This window comes from Vanessa cardui, chromosome 5 (genome assembly GCF_905220365.1).
Source record: "Vanessa cardui chromosome 5, ilVanCard2.1, whole genome shotgun sequence".
NCBI classification, from domain to species: domain Eukaryota; kingdom Metazoa; phylum Arthropoda; class Insecta; order Lepidoptera; family Nymphalidae; genus Vanessa; species Vanessa cardui.
Window position 1 is genome coordinate 7,456,103 of NC_061127.1, and position 16,842 is coordinate 7,472,944.

The 16,842-nt window shown below is 35.5% G+C and overlaps 1 protein-coding gene across 1 annotated transcript in view; it reads left to right on the plus strand.

Moving 5' to 3' along the window:
• LOC124529663 (transcription initiation factor TFIID subunit 1) overlaps positions 1–16,842 on the plus strand; it is a 28,756-nt gene extending 11,914 nt beyond the window's left edge. Inside the window, exons 15-36 of the mRNA XM_047103499.1 lie at positions 120–240; positions 662–819; positions 1,279–1,474; positions 2,336–2,599; positions 3,297–3,430; positions 3,869–4,037; positions 4,413–4,527; positions 5,048–5,247; positions 5,774–5,858; positions 6,045–6,181; positions 7,350–7,520; positions 8,213–8,449; positions 9,022–9,166; positions 10,127–10,257; positions 11,352–11,514; positions 12,179–12,321; positions 13,077–13,248; positions 13,747–13,803; positions 14,356–14,448; positions 15,491–15,636; positions 16,093–16,194; positions 16,753–16,842. Coding sequence (XP_046959455.1) covers positions 120–240; positions 662–819; positions 1,279–1,474; positions 2,336–2,599; positions 3,297–3,430; positions 3,869–4,037; positions 4,413–4,527; positions 5,048–5,247; positions 5,774–5,858; positions 6,045–6,181; positions 7,350–7,520; positions 8,213–8,449; positions 9,022–9,166; positions 10,127–10,257; positions 11,352–11,514; positions 12,179–12,321; positions 13,077–13,248; positions 13,747–13,803; positions 14,356–14,448; positions 15,491–15,636; positions 16,093–16,194; positions 16,753–16,827 — 3,214 coding nt within the window. The 3' untranslated portion in view covers positions 16,828–16,842. The remainder of the gene's footprint in view (positions 1–119; positions 241–661; positions 820–1,278; positions 1,475–2,335; positions 2,600–3,296; positions 3,431–3,868; positions 4,038–4,412; positions 4,528–5,047; positions 5,248–5,773; positions 5,859–6,044; positions 6,182–7,349; positions 7,521–8,212; positions 8,450–9,021; positions 9,167–10,126; positions 10,258–11,351; positions 11,515–12,178; positions 12,322–13,076; positions 13,249–13,746; positions 13,804–14,355; positions 14,449–15,490; positions 15,637–16,092; positions 16,195–16,752) is intronic.

Here is a 16,842-nt window from a genome sequence, read left to right on the forward strand (position 1 = left end):
ATTATCCATTGAAAGTTAAAGTTGTTCAAAGTATTAAACATTGTTGATACAAAAAATTGTTTGCTTCAAATTTCATCGATTTAGTTTATCTGTGTATGAATAATTGTATTTCGTTACAGGCAGGCGTATTACATACGTGAAGTAGACGCTTTATTCGTGGCCGGTCAAGAATGCCCTTTGTATGAGGTACCGGGACCGAATTCGAAAAGAGCTAATAATTTTGTTCGGGATTTCCTACAGGTAAAAAACATAAAACATTTTTTTAAAGCTTATTACTATTTTTGGCTAAAATTTCCTAATGCTAATTCATAAATGTCCCAAGCTAGAGAAATAATTCCTTTCCACAGTAGTTAGTTTTAAAGCATATTCTTCTATTATTTGTGTTGACATATCTTTTTGTGAATTTTGCCATACGTGCAGATGTCCTTATATTACAGTTTTATTCTTTACAATGAAAAAAATAATTAAAACTTAGTACTAGAAACAATTATTGTAGTGTTCGTTGTTTAAAATCAGCTTGTTATTTTAACATCAGTATTTCTCATACAGTTTAATTTATTTTATTCTAAAAAAATGGATACAATAATTTAAAATTGTCTTAAAGATATATGGACACTGAATAAATCATGATAAAACTATAATATGACTATGTTTTTTTAAGGTTTTCATATACAGGCTGTTCTGGAAGTCACCCGACAATCCGCGTCGTATAAAAATGGACGATATCAAAAGAGCCTTTCCTTCTCACTCGGAGAGTTCAATCCGTAAACGTCTAAAGCTATGTGCGGATTTCAAACGTACGGGATGTGATTCTAATTGGTAGGTATTGTGTTGATTATATACATTATTAGTAAGTGTTGTTTGCAATTTCATAATTAATCTGAATTAATTTATAATGATTAATATTTTTTCATAATTTATTTTATATGTTCATAGCAACAAAATGTCACGAATATATTGTAAAATTAATAAAACGAATATTGTAACAAGTGGCCCATCGTCTATTGCTACTGGTACCTAAAAGGACCAATTCAAAGTAACCAAGGCAACCAAACAGATTGTAAGGGGTGACGATAAATATTTCCAGTATAGAAAGCAACCTTTTTGCTATTCCAAACTATAAGTTATATGTGTGCCAAATTTCACTTCGATCCGCCCAGCCTTTTATCGTAATTGAATAACAAATATCCATCCAAACTTTCGTATTTATAATATTATCTTATACATTTAAAACAACCAGTACGTAAAAGATTGTGATAATTTATTTAATTTTTTCAGGTGGGTAATCAAACCTGATTTCCGATTGCCATCTGAGGAGGAGATTCGTGCGATGGTATCGCCGGAGCAGTGTTGTGCGTACTTCAGCATGGCGGCTGCGGAACAGAGGCTTAAAGATGCGGGCTACGGAGAGAAGTTCATATTCACGCCGCAGGAGGACGACGACGAGGAAATGCAGTTAAAGATGGATGACGAGGTATTGCATAGAATTTGTAGTACTTATAGGTATGCAGTAAGGACTGAATATTCAATAACCGAAAGAATAAAAGCAATTTTTCAATATTCAGGTACCAATCTAATGGTTATCTGTAGATTTTAGTCACTAACTTCACTGTTATCTTGTATGTGTGAGCGAGAAACAAACATATGGTACAAAGTGTGTTAGAATAGGACAGCAAAAGCTTTGATTTTCGTTTATTTGACGTTTAAAAGAAGTTTCTTTTCTCGGAATTCGTTTTGTGTGGGGCTTTCGTGTTATGTTTTTTGGTATTCTTTCAGCGTTTCGGTATTCTTTCAAGAAAAGAAAAGAGCGCCACAGTAGACTTGATAATTATTTACGAGTAGAAATTTTTGTTAGTTTAGTCAACAAGCACTGTGTAAAATCCAAAAAATACTACTGTAATACTGAATTTTAATGGATCAGGCTATATCCACCAATGATTGTTCAGATTGACCATTGATAAAAAATTAAGCGTTTCTGAAAATTCTCCGTGTAAAATATAATTCCAACAAACAACAACAACAGGCTGTAACTTCCCACTGTTGGGCTAAAGGCCTCCTCTCCCTATGAGGAGAAGGTTCCACCACGCTGTTCCAATGCGGTTTGGTGGAATACACATGTGGCAGAATTTCTATGAAATTTGTCTCATGCAGGTTTCCTCACGATGTTTTACTTCACCGCTGAGCACGAGATGAATTATAAAAACAAATTAAGCACATGCTTGCCTGGGTTTGAACCCGCAATCGTCGGTTAAGATGCAAGCGTTCTAACCACTGGGCCATCTCGACTCTATATATCGAATATAATTAAATATATTGAAATATGATTTAATTTAAGGTAAAAGTGGCTCCATGGAACACGACGCGCGCGTACATACAAGCGATGCGCGGCAAGTGCCTCCTGCAGCTGACCGGGCCCGCCGACCCCACGGGCTGCGGCGAGGGGTTCTCGTACGTGCGCGTGCCCAACAAGCCCACTCAGCAACCCAATGAGGAGCAGCAGCCCAAGAGAACCGTGACCGGAACTGATGCTGATTTGAGGCGACTCAGCTTGAACAACGCTAAGGCACTGTTGAGGAAGTTCGGTGTGCCCGAAGAGGAGGTAAAATAACAAAAAAGACGTGTGACACTCGGGGACTGCCGCGTTAAAGCTATTGCATAGTATTTTTTATCAACTTATGAAATTATAATTATTTATTTATTTTATTTATGCAGTATTTCTTTTTCTTTGATATTAATTCAAGTTACACTTTTTGATCGTGGTGACCGATAAGAAAACAATTTTTTTCTTTTATTACATAAATAAAAAGTTAATATTGTTTAAAATATTTTTATTATGTTGCAATACATGTGGGTTTTATCTTATAGTAGCTGTTGGTTATTAAGGAGTATTTACCAATGAAACTATAGGTTAATGATAACTGAAATAAGAAACATAAGTTTGCGAGTTTCGTCGTACAATACGTCTAATCGCACGCACACAACGCCGTATCGAAAACTGCCGAACTGAAACGACGTTAGACGATGCACGGCCCGTCGGAGTGCGGAGCGTGAGGTTTTTTCGTTACGGAATTTCTGGATTCGGTCCCCGCGCTCAAGGCCCGCGATAGAAGCTATGCAATAGCTTAAAAACCACCTTAATATTAATATACAAAATAATAAACTTTACTCAAGCAGGCTTTTACAAAAATATTTGAATTCAATGAATTATTTTACAGAATTATACCTACTACCAGTTTAGTACAAAGTATATTAACGGATCGGTGATCGACAGAGATTAAAAATATTTCCTTCCACAGATTAAAAAACTATCTCGATGGGAAGTTATCGATGTAGTAAGAACTTTATCAACGGAAAAAGCAAAGGCTGGTGAAGAGGGTATGACGAAATTCTCAAGAGGAAATAGATTTTCCATAGCTGAGCACCAAGAAAGGTTCAATTATTTACTATACTTATGGTTTATTTTTATTTTTTTTAATTTGATGTGAAGAGTCGTCCCTTAAGCTTGATTAATAAGCATATGTGTATATTGCTTTCTGTTTAATTTTTCTTTAAAACATTGAAGTAAATTACTGGTAGGCGCCCACGGCTTCGCTCTCATTTTTACTGAATTTATATGTGCACATTTTTTTATAATTTTTGTCTCTGTCTGTCTGCTTGTTCCGGCTAATCTCTGGAATGGCTGGATGGATTTTGAAGGGCATGTTATTGGTAGATAGCTGATGTAATGGGGAGTAACATAGGCTACAACAATTGATTTATTTTTTAAATTCAAACGCGCACTAGCCGCGGCCAAATCTAGTTTTGATTGATACTACGTAACGCAACTTATATTTTTAAATAATAAACAATAATAATCGGTATTTCATAGATACAAAGAAGAGTGCCAGCGAATATTCGAACTACAGAACCGTGTACTGCAAAGCACAGAAGTGTTAAGTACAGACGAAGCCGAAAGTTCAGTGAGCGAGGAATCAGATTTGGAAGAGATGGGCAAAAATCTTGAAAATATGTTGGCCAATAAGAAAACTACGGAACAGGTAAAAACTATATTTAAAGAATACTTTAAAATATATTTTTCAAACAATTGTCTTAGTAATTCATGCTTTATTAAAATTGCCACCTGGAATGTTTTATTAAGGAAATTAACGATTTTCTTTGGTGATTTACTTTAATTAATAAGGAATGAGATTTTTATTAATGATATTTTATTTTCATGGATTTTTCTTTGTTCTTTGTAATGTGTCTTAACTATATTATAACAATATATCGCATTAAGAAGGGATAGATATTTGTTTGTTCAAAAGTCATTAGCTTTAAAGGCGGTTATTGAAACTTACTATCAAGCACATTCGTTTGCTTTCTTAAAATAAATTTAAAAATATATATTGTAAAGTGTCTACTTTATATTATAGTTAACAATGGAAAGAGAAGAAGCTGAGAGAGCAGAGTTAAGAAAAATGATTCTGGGACAATCAGAAAAGAAGCCTCAAATCAATCAAAATGATCAACAGAATGCTTCAAATCAAGGTATACACTGCACTTCCTTACTGATTATTTTCATGCATCTGTTTTTTTATGGTATAGGTTGGCGGACGAGCATATGGGCCACCTGATGGTAAGTGGTCACCATCACCCATAAACAATGACGCTGTAGGAAATATTAACTATTCCTTACATCGTCAAATTGCTACCAACCTTGGGAACTAAGATGTTATGTCCCTTGTGCCTGTAGTTGCATTGGCTCACTCACCCTTCAGACCGGAACACAACAATACTGAGTATTGTTATTTGGCGGTAGAATAACTGATGAGTGGTACCTATCCAGACGGGCTTGCACAAAGTCCCACCACCAAGTAATTTTAAATTTAATTTTGTTGAAAAAAAGCAATTTCTATTCTGTATTTGTAATTCTTCAAACACGAATATCAATAATATGCAAGTATATAGGAGAAATCCTATTTTATATTCTGTCCATAACGGTTTATAAGGATTATTTTACCTTGAATTTTCTTTACGTAATTAATGTTAATTATTTAATTTTCTCTAGGTCGTGTTCTTCGTATAGTCCGAACATTCCGTAACGCGTCCGGCCAGCGGTACACTCGCGTTGAGTTAGTACGGAAAGCGGCGGTCATAGAGGCTTATACAAAGATACGATCAACTAAGGATGACGCTTTCATACGACAGTTTGCTACAATGGATGAGACGCAAAAAGAAGAGATGAAGAGGGAAAAAAGAAGGATTCAGGTAACAACTTAGCTTAAAAGCTTCATCAAAAGTATAACACCTCGCCTCATTGCCTCCACTGGTGACAGGAGGGCTGGTTCGTTTTTTGCCCAGAGGATCGGAATTGCGATTCAACGGGGAAATGCTGCTAGCATTCTTGCCACCATTCCACGTGGTCAAGATTAATACAGTAATTAGTTTTAGTTCATATTTTTATATATATATTTAAGCATTTAATGTTGTTAATTCTTATGTCATTTAATACACTTATAACAATAATAATAAAAAAAACTTAGCTAACAGGGTATTAATATTAAATGACATATTATTAAAATGAACTATCGACCTCATAGTTTAGTTGTATCTATGGTTTTTGAAAACTGAAATTGATAAAAAAGTGTAATTATTTATATCCTTAAAGATAAGCCTGTTAAAATTATGTAATTATTTAGATGCTCAAAGATAACCCATTGTCGTTAGGTTTTTTTCTTTAGCCTGTATTCTTATAGATATTATATACTAATCATTAGAATATATTTTTTTGTAGGAACAATTGAGGCGCATTAAGAGAAATCAAGAAAGAGAAAGATTGGCAGGAAATGTGTCCGTACCGTCAACGCCTATTCCAGGGAGTAAGATTATTGCTTGTTTTAGTTTTGAAGAAACCACTAAATATATCAGAGATATACTAAATATTATTATTACATAATCAAAATTTTGTGTGAAACATTGTAATGATTTCATGATGATTTCAGTCTTGGGGATCGTTCTCGAAAGAAGGACTATCGAAATTTTATTTATGAGAACATTTTTTTCAGATATAACAGTGTCGACAATGTCGGATATAGTTCCTACCTCGCCTGGATTGATTCCATTGGGTCAAATAAAGCAAGAACCAGACCTACATACGCCGTCTCGCCGACGCGCAAAGTTGAAACCAGATTTGAAGTTGAAGGTAACAATACATATAACCTAATTATAGATTACAACAATAAACTTTATTTATAAAAATAAATCTAATGTAAAAAGGATTTATTTTTGTCTCTTGAGATTATAATCTTTAACTAAACATACATTTTATAATATATCGGGTTTTACTCACAAGTTTTCTTTGTACTTATAGTTATTAAAACATCGTATTTTGATTTCGTGCTTTCACTATATAAACAATAAAACTATATGCATATAATTTAGTTTCAAGTATATCCAGTTCTATAAAACGAGCGTCGTCAGTTTGTACTTGAAAGAAGTATGCAGACAGTGTATTTACTCTTACTATTTGTTTCTTCAGCAATGTGTACACTGATTATAATAATATAATATAGCGAAAGTAATGTTATATTCTGAGTGTCACGATTACTTCAAGTAGAACACAGCGTGCACAAAAAGAAACAATCAACATCTTAACCTAATTTGTAAATGATTTAAGTGTAATGTGACGACCTCCATGGTCGAGTGGTGTGTACACCGGTTTTCATGGGTACGCCACACTGAGGTCCCGGGTTCGATTCCCGGCCGAGTCGATGTAGATTACCATTAGTTTTCTACGTTGTCTTGGGTCTGGGTGTTTCTGGTACTATCGTTACTTCTGATTTCCATAACACAAGTGCTTCAGCTACATTGGTATCAGAGTAATATACGTGATGCTGTCTCATATTTAATATATTAAAAGAAGAAAGAAAGAAAGAATTTTTATTTGTAAGCATCGTTTTGATACATCAGTGACATAAACAATACAACAAAAAAAAAAAAAAAACAAAAACTTAAAATAACAATACAATTAAATAATATCTAAGAAAGATTTTAAAAAGAGGCATAAATAAATAAAAGGGAAATCACTCAGCATTTGCTGTCGTCCTAGGAATTTCACACACAAAAAAAAAAAAAAGTTAACGATTTAAATTATATAGTTTTTTTTTTTTTCCTATACTTAAATTAAAATACGATTCATACTATGTGTGAAATTCGCAAAGACGGCAGCACTGATTTTCAGTGATCACCTTATTTCCGTACGTCAAGTGAACGACATTGACAATAGTCCACTATTATGTCGTGTTATATTATCGTTATAATGGAATAATGAATTAAGTGTGATGTATTAATCGATATCGACGTGTGGGTAGTGCGGCGCGTGCGGGCAGGTGGGCCACATGCGCACGAACAAGGCGTGTCCGCTGTACACGGGCGGCGGCGCGCTGTCGCCCGAGCACGACGAGCCGCCGCCCGAGCCAGAGGACATTGACCTCGGCTACGTCGAGGGCACCAAGCTCACTCTGCCCTCCAAGCTCATCAAGGTAGTAATTCGAACACATATACTGCTATATATTTTTTTTATATATTATTTATTATAGATTACGTATATATATCAGTGTGGGCCACGTCTCCCAAGAAGACGATAATAATGATTTCCAGCGAAGATCTGCTGATGTTTAGTATAAAATATATAAAACGCCAAAATGTAATTGAATGTAAAAGGTAAAAAAAGGCACGGGCATCTGCGAGCCTGTGGATGTTGTAATTTAAATAAAGAAAAAAAAAAGGCTCATCAAGGTGGCTACCGCTTAATACATTCCCGAAGTGTATTTGTGATATCCGGCTCGAAGGACCAATATTTGTTTTCATCGTTTATTTATTTTATAACAGGTCGACCTTAGATCTACTTTAAACAAGTAATATATATTAATGTGAAAGTAACTTTGTTTGCCTGTCGCTCATTCACGACGAAACCGCTGAACCGAATTTGATGAAATTTGTTTTAAAGCAAACTTGAACTCCATGTATGGACATAGGCTACTTTTTTGTCTCACACACCAACACTGCATCTAAAACATATGCGAAGCTGCGCGCGACTACTAGTTCCTAAATATAACAGGAGTATCTGAAGTTAAACCATTTAATTTTTTATACCAATAGACACTTGATTTAGTTTTTCCTGATTCATATAATAATTATCTGTTATGTTTCCAAAACTTTTTAACATACGTAGCAATCGGCTGAAGATTTCAAGCGTCGGAGTGGTAGTCGACGTGGTGAGTTCCGGGCGGCGGGTCGCAACAGGCGTCGCGGTACCGCTAGCGAGTCTTGCGACTATTTGGTGAAGCGTCCGGCGGAGAGACGGCGCACGGACCCGCTCGTAACGCTGTCGTCACTGCTGGAAGATGTGCTCAATCATATGCGACATCTGCCGGATGTACAACCTTTCCTATTCCCTGTTAACCCTAAGGTAATTCTGATGTTATGGTAGCGTATTTTGTTAGAAGATCTTGAAATCTTTTTTTTTATGGTATAGGTTGGCAACGAGCATATGGGCCACCTGATGGTAAGTGGTCATCACCCATAGACAATGACGCTGTAAGAAATATTAACTATTCCTTACATCGTCAATGTGCCACCAACCTTGGGAACTAAGATGTTATGTCCCTTGTGCCTGTAGTTACACTGGCTCACTCATCCTTCAAACCGGAACACAACAATACTGAGTACTGTTATTTGGCGGTAGAGTAACTGATGAGTGGGTGGTACCTACCCAGACGGGCTTGCACAAAGCCCTACCACCAAGTATCTCAAGAGTTAACTAGAAAGTGGAGGTTCTGAGCAAAATTTTTACTACCTCCTCGTTAAACGCTTTGCAGTCTTGGATGTTTTTAACTGTTTTTGTTATTTTTTATGATTTTTTAAGGAAACGCCTTCTCCCATATATACGTTCCACTCATATTATTAACTGATTTATAGAATGTAGACAAATTTTGATATATTTTGGTCATAATCCCAATTCACGTTTGTTTTTTCTTGCAGCTAGTTGCAGACTATTATAGAATTGTTTCTCGACCAATGGATCTGCAGACGATCAGGGATAATTTGAGGCAGAAACACTACCAGAGTCGTGAGGAATTCTTGGCTGACGTCAATCAGATTGTTGAGAATTCGAATCTATATAACGGTAAGTTCACTTATAGTTGAATAATTATACATATACTAGAGGATCGCTCGCGAAACATCTCATTAATACAAAACTTTATTTTAGGAATTTCGACAACTTTGACAGGTTTTACTTGGATTTGATTTTATTATAAACTGCAAGTCACTTATTCTTATTTTAGCGCCTAAATATTGAAACTTTACTAAAAGAAAAAATATATGTCAAATAGTTCAGTTGGAATTGGATTTAGTCAATAACAATTTACTTTACGTTTTTATTTTTTATTTTTTTCTTATAAAACGGCTCTCTATTTTTATCTAATTTAGGCTAGTGACATTTTCCTTCTTCTCAAATTAATTTTAAATTATTTATTAAATTTTTCTTTTTATCTCTTTTCTGCACAATTACGGCTGGAGCTCTGTAAAATGAGACATTAACGGCTTTTTATGTGCAGCTATAGACCCATAATGTCCCCATGGGACAAAAATTGACATACGCTATTTAATATATAAGATATATATTCCATCATAATAGTAATAGCCTTTTTTTTAAATCTCCTAATAAGTAATAATAAATTTAAACTTAAACTAACCAATACTAACTGTTAACTAAATAAAGTATTTGAACTAATATCTGTTTCTTGGTTATCATTTGTAGATCTATTTGCCAGTCCTTCAACCTTTACCACTCATCCCTTTCTCCAGCCACTCTGTTCCACATGTTTCCTACCACTTGTCTGATGTCGTCATCCCACCTTTTCTGCGGTCTACCTCTCTTCTTATTGCCTTTTCTGGGGTACCACCGTGTCACTCTTGCTCCATTTGTCGTGTCCTCTTATCAAGTGGCCAGCCCACCTCCATTGAAGTCTTTCATGTATTCCTTCACACAGTTTTAATTATATATCTGGTTATAATGTTACAGTGTTAGTAGAATTAGACTAAAGTTGATATAAAATCATAATAATTTCAATATTAACTTAAGGTCCTACAAGTAGCCTGACGGTCGCCGCGCAGCGTATGATGCAAAGATGTTTTGAAAAGCTCGCCGAGAAAGAGGAGCAATTCATGAAGTTGGAGAAACAGATCAATCCCTTACTCGACGACAATGATCAGGTAAGGTTATATTTAACTGAAGTTTTTCTTCTACCAACCGTCTAGTTATGCTGACCGTAGAGTTGAAGAAGTGAGTAGAGTATAGTACACAACTTAGATGTAGCATCGGCAAAATTCGTAAAACCGATCACATTCAATTGAGAACGCTATCCCAACAACAACAGCCTGTAAATTCACACTGTAAAAGCCTCCTCTCCCTTTGAGGAGAAGGTTTGGAACATATTCCACCACGCTGTTCCAATGCGGGTTGGTGGAATACATGTGGCAGAATTTCTATGAAATTTGTCACATCCAAGTTTCCTCACGATATTTTCCTTCACTGCTGAGCACGAGATGAATTATAAAGACAAATAAAGCACATAAATCAGCGGTGCTTGCCTGGGTTTGAACCCGACTCTTATTATAAACGCTATCCCAAATTATCAATATTTATTTCTCATACCAATATGATCTTTACACTAATGTAATAAGTTGTAATATCATATGACCTATGACATATAAAATATTCCCCAATTTGACACGTCGATTTACAAGTACTTGCTTTCTCGAGTTGAACTGACGTGAGAATCTATAGCGACGAATAGCGTCGAATGGCGCGATAGGGAGCTATTTCTATTGGTCGTGTAAATCGGCAGTAATCGGTTTTATTTTCATTTCATTGCATTTTCAGATGTTACATCTAATTTGTGTCGTACTATAAGTATAACACATCAACAACACTTTACCATATTTTTTTTAATGAAATATGATTTGTGATAAAATATATGCTATTGTTTAAACTAATTTAATTTAAAAAGTAGTTTTTCTATACAAGATAATTTCTTTGTCCATTGTAGTGTGACAATTCTTTAATCAAAATCAAAACAAACATTATTCGAATTGTCTTTTAACAATTAAGTGAAGTTACCACCGGTTTGGAAAGTCGATTCTACCGAGAGGAACCGGCAAGAAACTCAGTAGTTACTCTTTTTTAACATTTAAAAAATACAATCATATTAGTTAAATACAATTATGTATGTATGTAATGTATCCTGCCTGGAAGTCAACAGATATCGAATGACAAAGTTTTAAGTGAGTTTAATAATTTTTAAAAGGTCGCGCTGTCGTTTATCTTTGAAAATCTTCTGACAACGAAACTGAAAGTGATGCCGGAGGCGTGGCCGTTCTTGAAGCCCGTCAACAAAAAACAAGTTAAGGACTATTACAATGTTATCAAGAAACCAATTGATATGGAGACAATTGGCAAAAAGATTCAAGGTATTTCTTTCTTACAGATATTTTTTTATAATTTATTAACGACGTATACCGCCTTTGAACGGGTGTATATTCTTAAAAAAGAAAATGATAAGATACAATTGACGACCTCCATGGTCGAGTGGTGTGTACACCGGTTTTCATGGGTACGCCACGCTGAGGTCCCGGGTTCGATTCCCGGCCGAGTCTATGTTGTCTTGGGTCTGGGTGTTTATGATACCGTCGTTACTTCTGATTTCATACAAATCAGTACATTGGGATCAGAGTAATGTATGTGATATTGTCTCATATTTATTTATAAAATTATTTTTTCGCAGACCTACAGGTTATAGCGAACAGGAATAATGTAACTGAAATAATATTTAGAATTAGATCTCTTGGTTCTCTCAATGGTATTTACTAAGTGAAATTCATCATTGAATAGGGGGCCAGTAGGTTTTGTTGTCTATAAGTGGATACCCCCTTTTCATTATTCTACGTTAAGTGTCCATTTGGTTAAACCGTTAAACCGTATAGCATAAATATCAAGCCCGATTTTTTTTCAAAATTCGACGACTATTCCTGAATAAAAAAATAGCCTGTTTTTTTTATATTAATAAATCAATATGTATAGTTGACAAACTATACAAATATATATTTTAATTTATAAACGTGTGTGTTTATTTAGCGCACAAATATCACAGTCGGGAGGAATTTCTACGAGACATACAGTTGTTGGTGGATAACTGCCGCGCATACAACGGCATCAATTCGCAGTTTACGCGACAAGCCGAGGCCGTGCTTAAAGTGACGCAGGAGGCTTTAGAACAGGTGAGTTATTATTATATCAATTTCGCTAATAGATTAATTAAGGAAATCTTAATTAAATGGAAATTTTGATGAACAATGAACACTGTACAAAAAGTCTTTCTTACTTTTGAAATTGTCATTTGGAGTGATAATGATGTACTACAAATAGATTTTGGATATTTTGTAGTGCTATCAGATATTCAGCTCATTTTCGAAATATGTAAGAAAAGTCAGCAGAAGTTCGAGCGTTGGACCAATTGCCTATGTACTTTCCGAGCCTGGCAAATACAGGATTTATCAAACATTTTCATAGAAACGTCGTTACTATTCCAAATATTATAGTATATATTTAAATTGGATGTTATCGAGAAAATATATCAGGAATTAAAAATATCCAATGTTCTATGAATTCAAATTATCGTCTCCTATGCTTTGAGTCGAGATGGCCCAGTGGTTAGAACGCGTGCATCTTAACCGATGATTGCGGGTTCAAACCCAGGCAAGCACCGCTGATTCATGTGCTTAATTTGTCTTTATAATTCATGTCGTGCTCAGCGGTGAACATCGTGAGGAAACCTGCATGTGATAAATTTCATAGAAATTCAGCCACATGTGTATTCCACCAACCCGCATTGGAACAGCGTGGTGGAATATGTTCCAAACCTTCTCCTCAAAGGGAGAGGAGGCCTTTAACCCAGCAGTGGGAATTTACAGGCTGTTGTTGTTGTTGTTCGTCTATGCTTTAATTCTAATTTGTAACACCTGCTCGTAACCAGTTCGACGAGCACGTCAGTCAGCTTGAAGCGAACATCGTGCGCGTGCAGCAGAAGATGCTGGAAGACGCGGAGAACTCTGACCTCGACGACGAGCTGCAGCCGCAGCCGGACGAGAAGCGAGGCCGCGGCCGCCCGCGCAAGCAGAAGGCGCTCGCCTCCACCTCCACCGACGGTGAGAACCACTACACTAGAAACTTCTAGAAACTTCTAGAAACAAGAGATGTTATTTGGTGACTCATTACAGTTGTTGTACTGAATAAACATTAAAAATAGCCTGCAGTAAATTGATAGAAAGCGCTATAGTTAAAGTAAAGTAAAGTAACAGCCTGTAATTTCCAACTGCTGAGATAAGGCCGCCTCTTCCATTAAGGAGAGTGCTTGGAACATATTCCGCCACGCTGTTCCAATGCGGGTTAGTGGAATGCACATGTGACAGAATTTCGATGAAATTAGACACATGAAGGTTTCCTCACGATGTTTTCCTTCACCGCCGAGAACGAGATGAATTATAACACAAATTAAGCACATATATAAAGTGGTGCTTGCCTGGGTTTGAACCCGCAATCATCGGTTAAGATGCACGCGTTCGAACCACTGGGCCATCTCAGCTCTGCGCTATAGTTGCATAATAAATATTTTTCTCTAATAATTATTTGTTGTTTTTTCTCAGACGCAACACCAAGGAAACGCGGTCGACCGAAGAAGGACCAAAATAGTCTTGTCGATGGTAAGGATTTTTTTTCGCGCTACTGAAAAAAAATGTTGTTAATTATTTATTGGGTGACTCATATTTTTTATCAATCCCTAATTGGTAAGTTTAACATAACAGTTTTATATTACATAATATTTAACATTTAATTAGTAATTTAAAAAAAAATATGTTATTAGAAACGAGAAATTTATCATAATTTCTTGAGGATACTGTTGAATTCGGTGTTAACCAAAGCGAGGCAAAGCACAACTATATATGCGAACTTTTAACATTTTAACTTTTATGTTATACTAATAAACATAGGGTGCTATTTTCACTTAGAAGTGTGTGATGTGTATGTGTGTCTCGATACGTACGCCCGTGTAGATGTTTTCTAGCAAGAACGTTATATTTGAAATAAAACTACTACTACAGCGTTCGTGGTCACGGGTAGACAGTCTACCTGTGAATTGCTCGAAACGTCGGGATGATAAAAATAATTAATATACGCGATTTAAATCCGTTAAAACTAGTTTTTAATGTGTAATAATCGCGAAAATCTAAGACAACATAACGTTATATTTGCAGACTTACAGTATTCAGACAGCGGCAGCTCAGGACTCGAAGAAGTGGAACAGAAATTCGCAGCTGAAGCGATGGTACAACTATCCGTGCGTCCAGGTGAGGATTTACTGGAAATATTTTCGGAAAAAATACATTTTCGAAATTTAAATGTAATTTAATTAGATCGCTCAATGGAAAAAAATTACATCGTTAGGTATCCTGCAATTGTCACAAGAATATTTGTCACAATAAACCCGAAATGCAATTGAAAAGCGCTGCGAATTAGATGGTTAATTTGATTTAATCGATTTATTTAAAAAAATATATACATTTTATGTAAGATTTTAAATTAACGTGGTTACTTTTATTATTACTAACAAGACATTCGTAGATAATGTCGAAATATCGAACTCCAACGAATAAAAATAAAAAACATGGTAAATATCCCGAAATCAACAATCTTAGTAATATACATTTTAACTTTTTTACTTGGTGGCAGTAGTTATACTAGTCCTACCCAGATGGTAGGTACACCCGTTCAATATATGTTGTGTTCCGGTTTTGAAAGTTAAGTAAGTACTACTGTACTATTGTAAGAACAAGTATTATTTATATTTCCTACAATACCAGTATATGTGCCAGAGGTGACCATCAGATCCATTTGTCAGATTGCCTACCTAAACGACACCAAAAAGTGGTTCGCCTATATGGTCGACTGATACTCAGTGTGTCTTGATAAAGTTTAGCATTTATATATATCTTATTTATTTATTTAATTGGAGAACATACAGCCGTTAATAAACAAAATAACAAATACTTAGTAACTATTAGGCCAATAACAGTTCTCACATATAGCATTAAAGAGACTGTGAATGGAAAAAATACCAAAAATAATAACAATAATACACATAAAACTAAGTATCATTATAAAAAAAGAACCGCCAATGAGACCACATGTTAAAAAATAAAAAAAATAAAAAATAACTATGTCTTTGCAGACATTTCTGTCATGTATCGCTCAACATTATTATGCTTTCTGCAGAAAACATCAAAATCTTCACAAACTTCGATAGGCTCATTAAGACTAGCAGACGCTCTTATCGGGAAAGAATTCTGATAAGAATCTTAAAGATTCTTAATAACATTATGTCGTTTTCAGATGAAGATGCACCGAGCGAGCCAAGCTTTGACACGTCAGAGTTCCTCATCAAACGCGAAGTGCCGGACGAGCCTCCGCAGATGTCAGACGACCTCGTCGACTTGGATCAGCATAGCAGAGACTATATCTACCCTGCTGTCGTAAAGGTAAACAGATTAATAGTTATATATATTGACACGTACATACAAGCCTTATATAAATGTACTTATATCATTCGTATCATATAATAATAAAAATTGATGAACAAAAATATAAGCCCTTTAAACGCCATTTGAATGTTTTTTATGGTTAGGTTAGCGGACGAGCGTATGGGCCACCTGATGGTAAGTGGTCACCATTAACCATAGACAATGACGCTGTAAGAAATATTAACTATTCCTTACATCGTCAATGCGCCACCAACCTTGGGAACTAAGATGTTATGTCCCTTGTGCCTGTAGTTACACTGGCTCACTCACCCTTCAAACCGGAACACAACAATACTGAGTACTGTTGTTTGGCGGTAGAATAACTGATGAGTGGGTGGCACCTACCCAAACAGGCTTACACAAAGCCCTACAACCTAGAGAATGTGATTTAAATTTAAAAAAATACCTTTACAGGAGGAGCCGATCGAACCAGACATGAACATGGATGTCCCGATGTTGGACAATGTACCGGGAGAGCATCCGCAGTTCAAAGAAGAACCGCTCGAGAATTGGCAGGTTTGTTATAGAGTTAAAATAAATCTTGAACATGTAATATAGACTTAATACTTATTTATTACTGATAAGTTATGGCCTCTTATTGGCCGTTCGAATTTTAAAAATAGCAAACAAAATTCAAGAAAAGATAAATTCGATTTTTTATTGCGTTGACGGACCATGACTACCTGTTTGTAAGTGGTTACCACCTCCCAGAGATAATGACGCTGTTAATAATATTAACCATTCATTACATCGCCAATGCGCCACCAAACTTTGGAACTAAAATGTTTTGTCCCGTGCACTTGTTGTTTCTCTGGCTCATTCACTTTACTAAATATTCTACAGAATTTGTTTATTCACGACATCACATAAGAAACATCTTAAATTCTTATCAGTGTTTCTTTACTGTATTGTCCATGTATTATATACAAAAACTTCCTTCCAATCACTGTATCTATTAAAAAGACCGCATCAAATTTCGTTGCGTAATTTTAAAGATCTAAGCATATATAGGGACAGTCAGCGGTAAGCTACACTGTTTTATACTCTGTAATGATAATCTGTCGTAATTTTCAGCCGGATCCTGCTATACAAGATGACTTACAAGTTACTGACAGCGAAGAAGAAGCGGAAGACGGCCTTTGGTTCTAATGTTTTTGTTACATT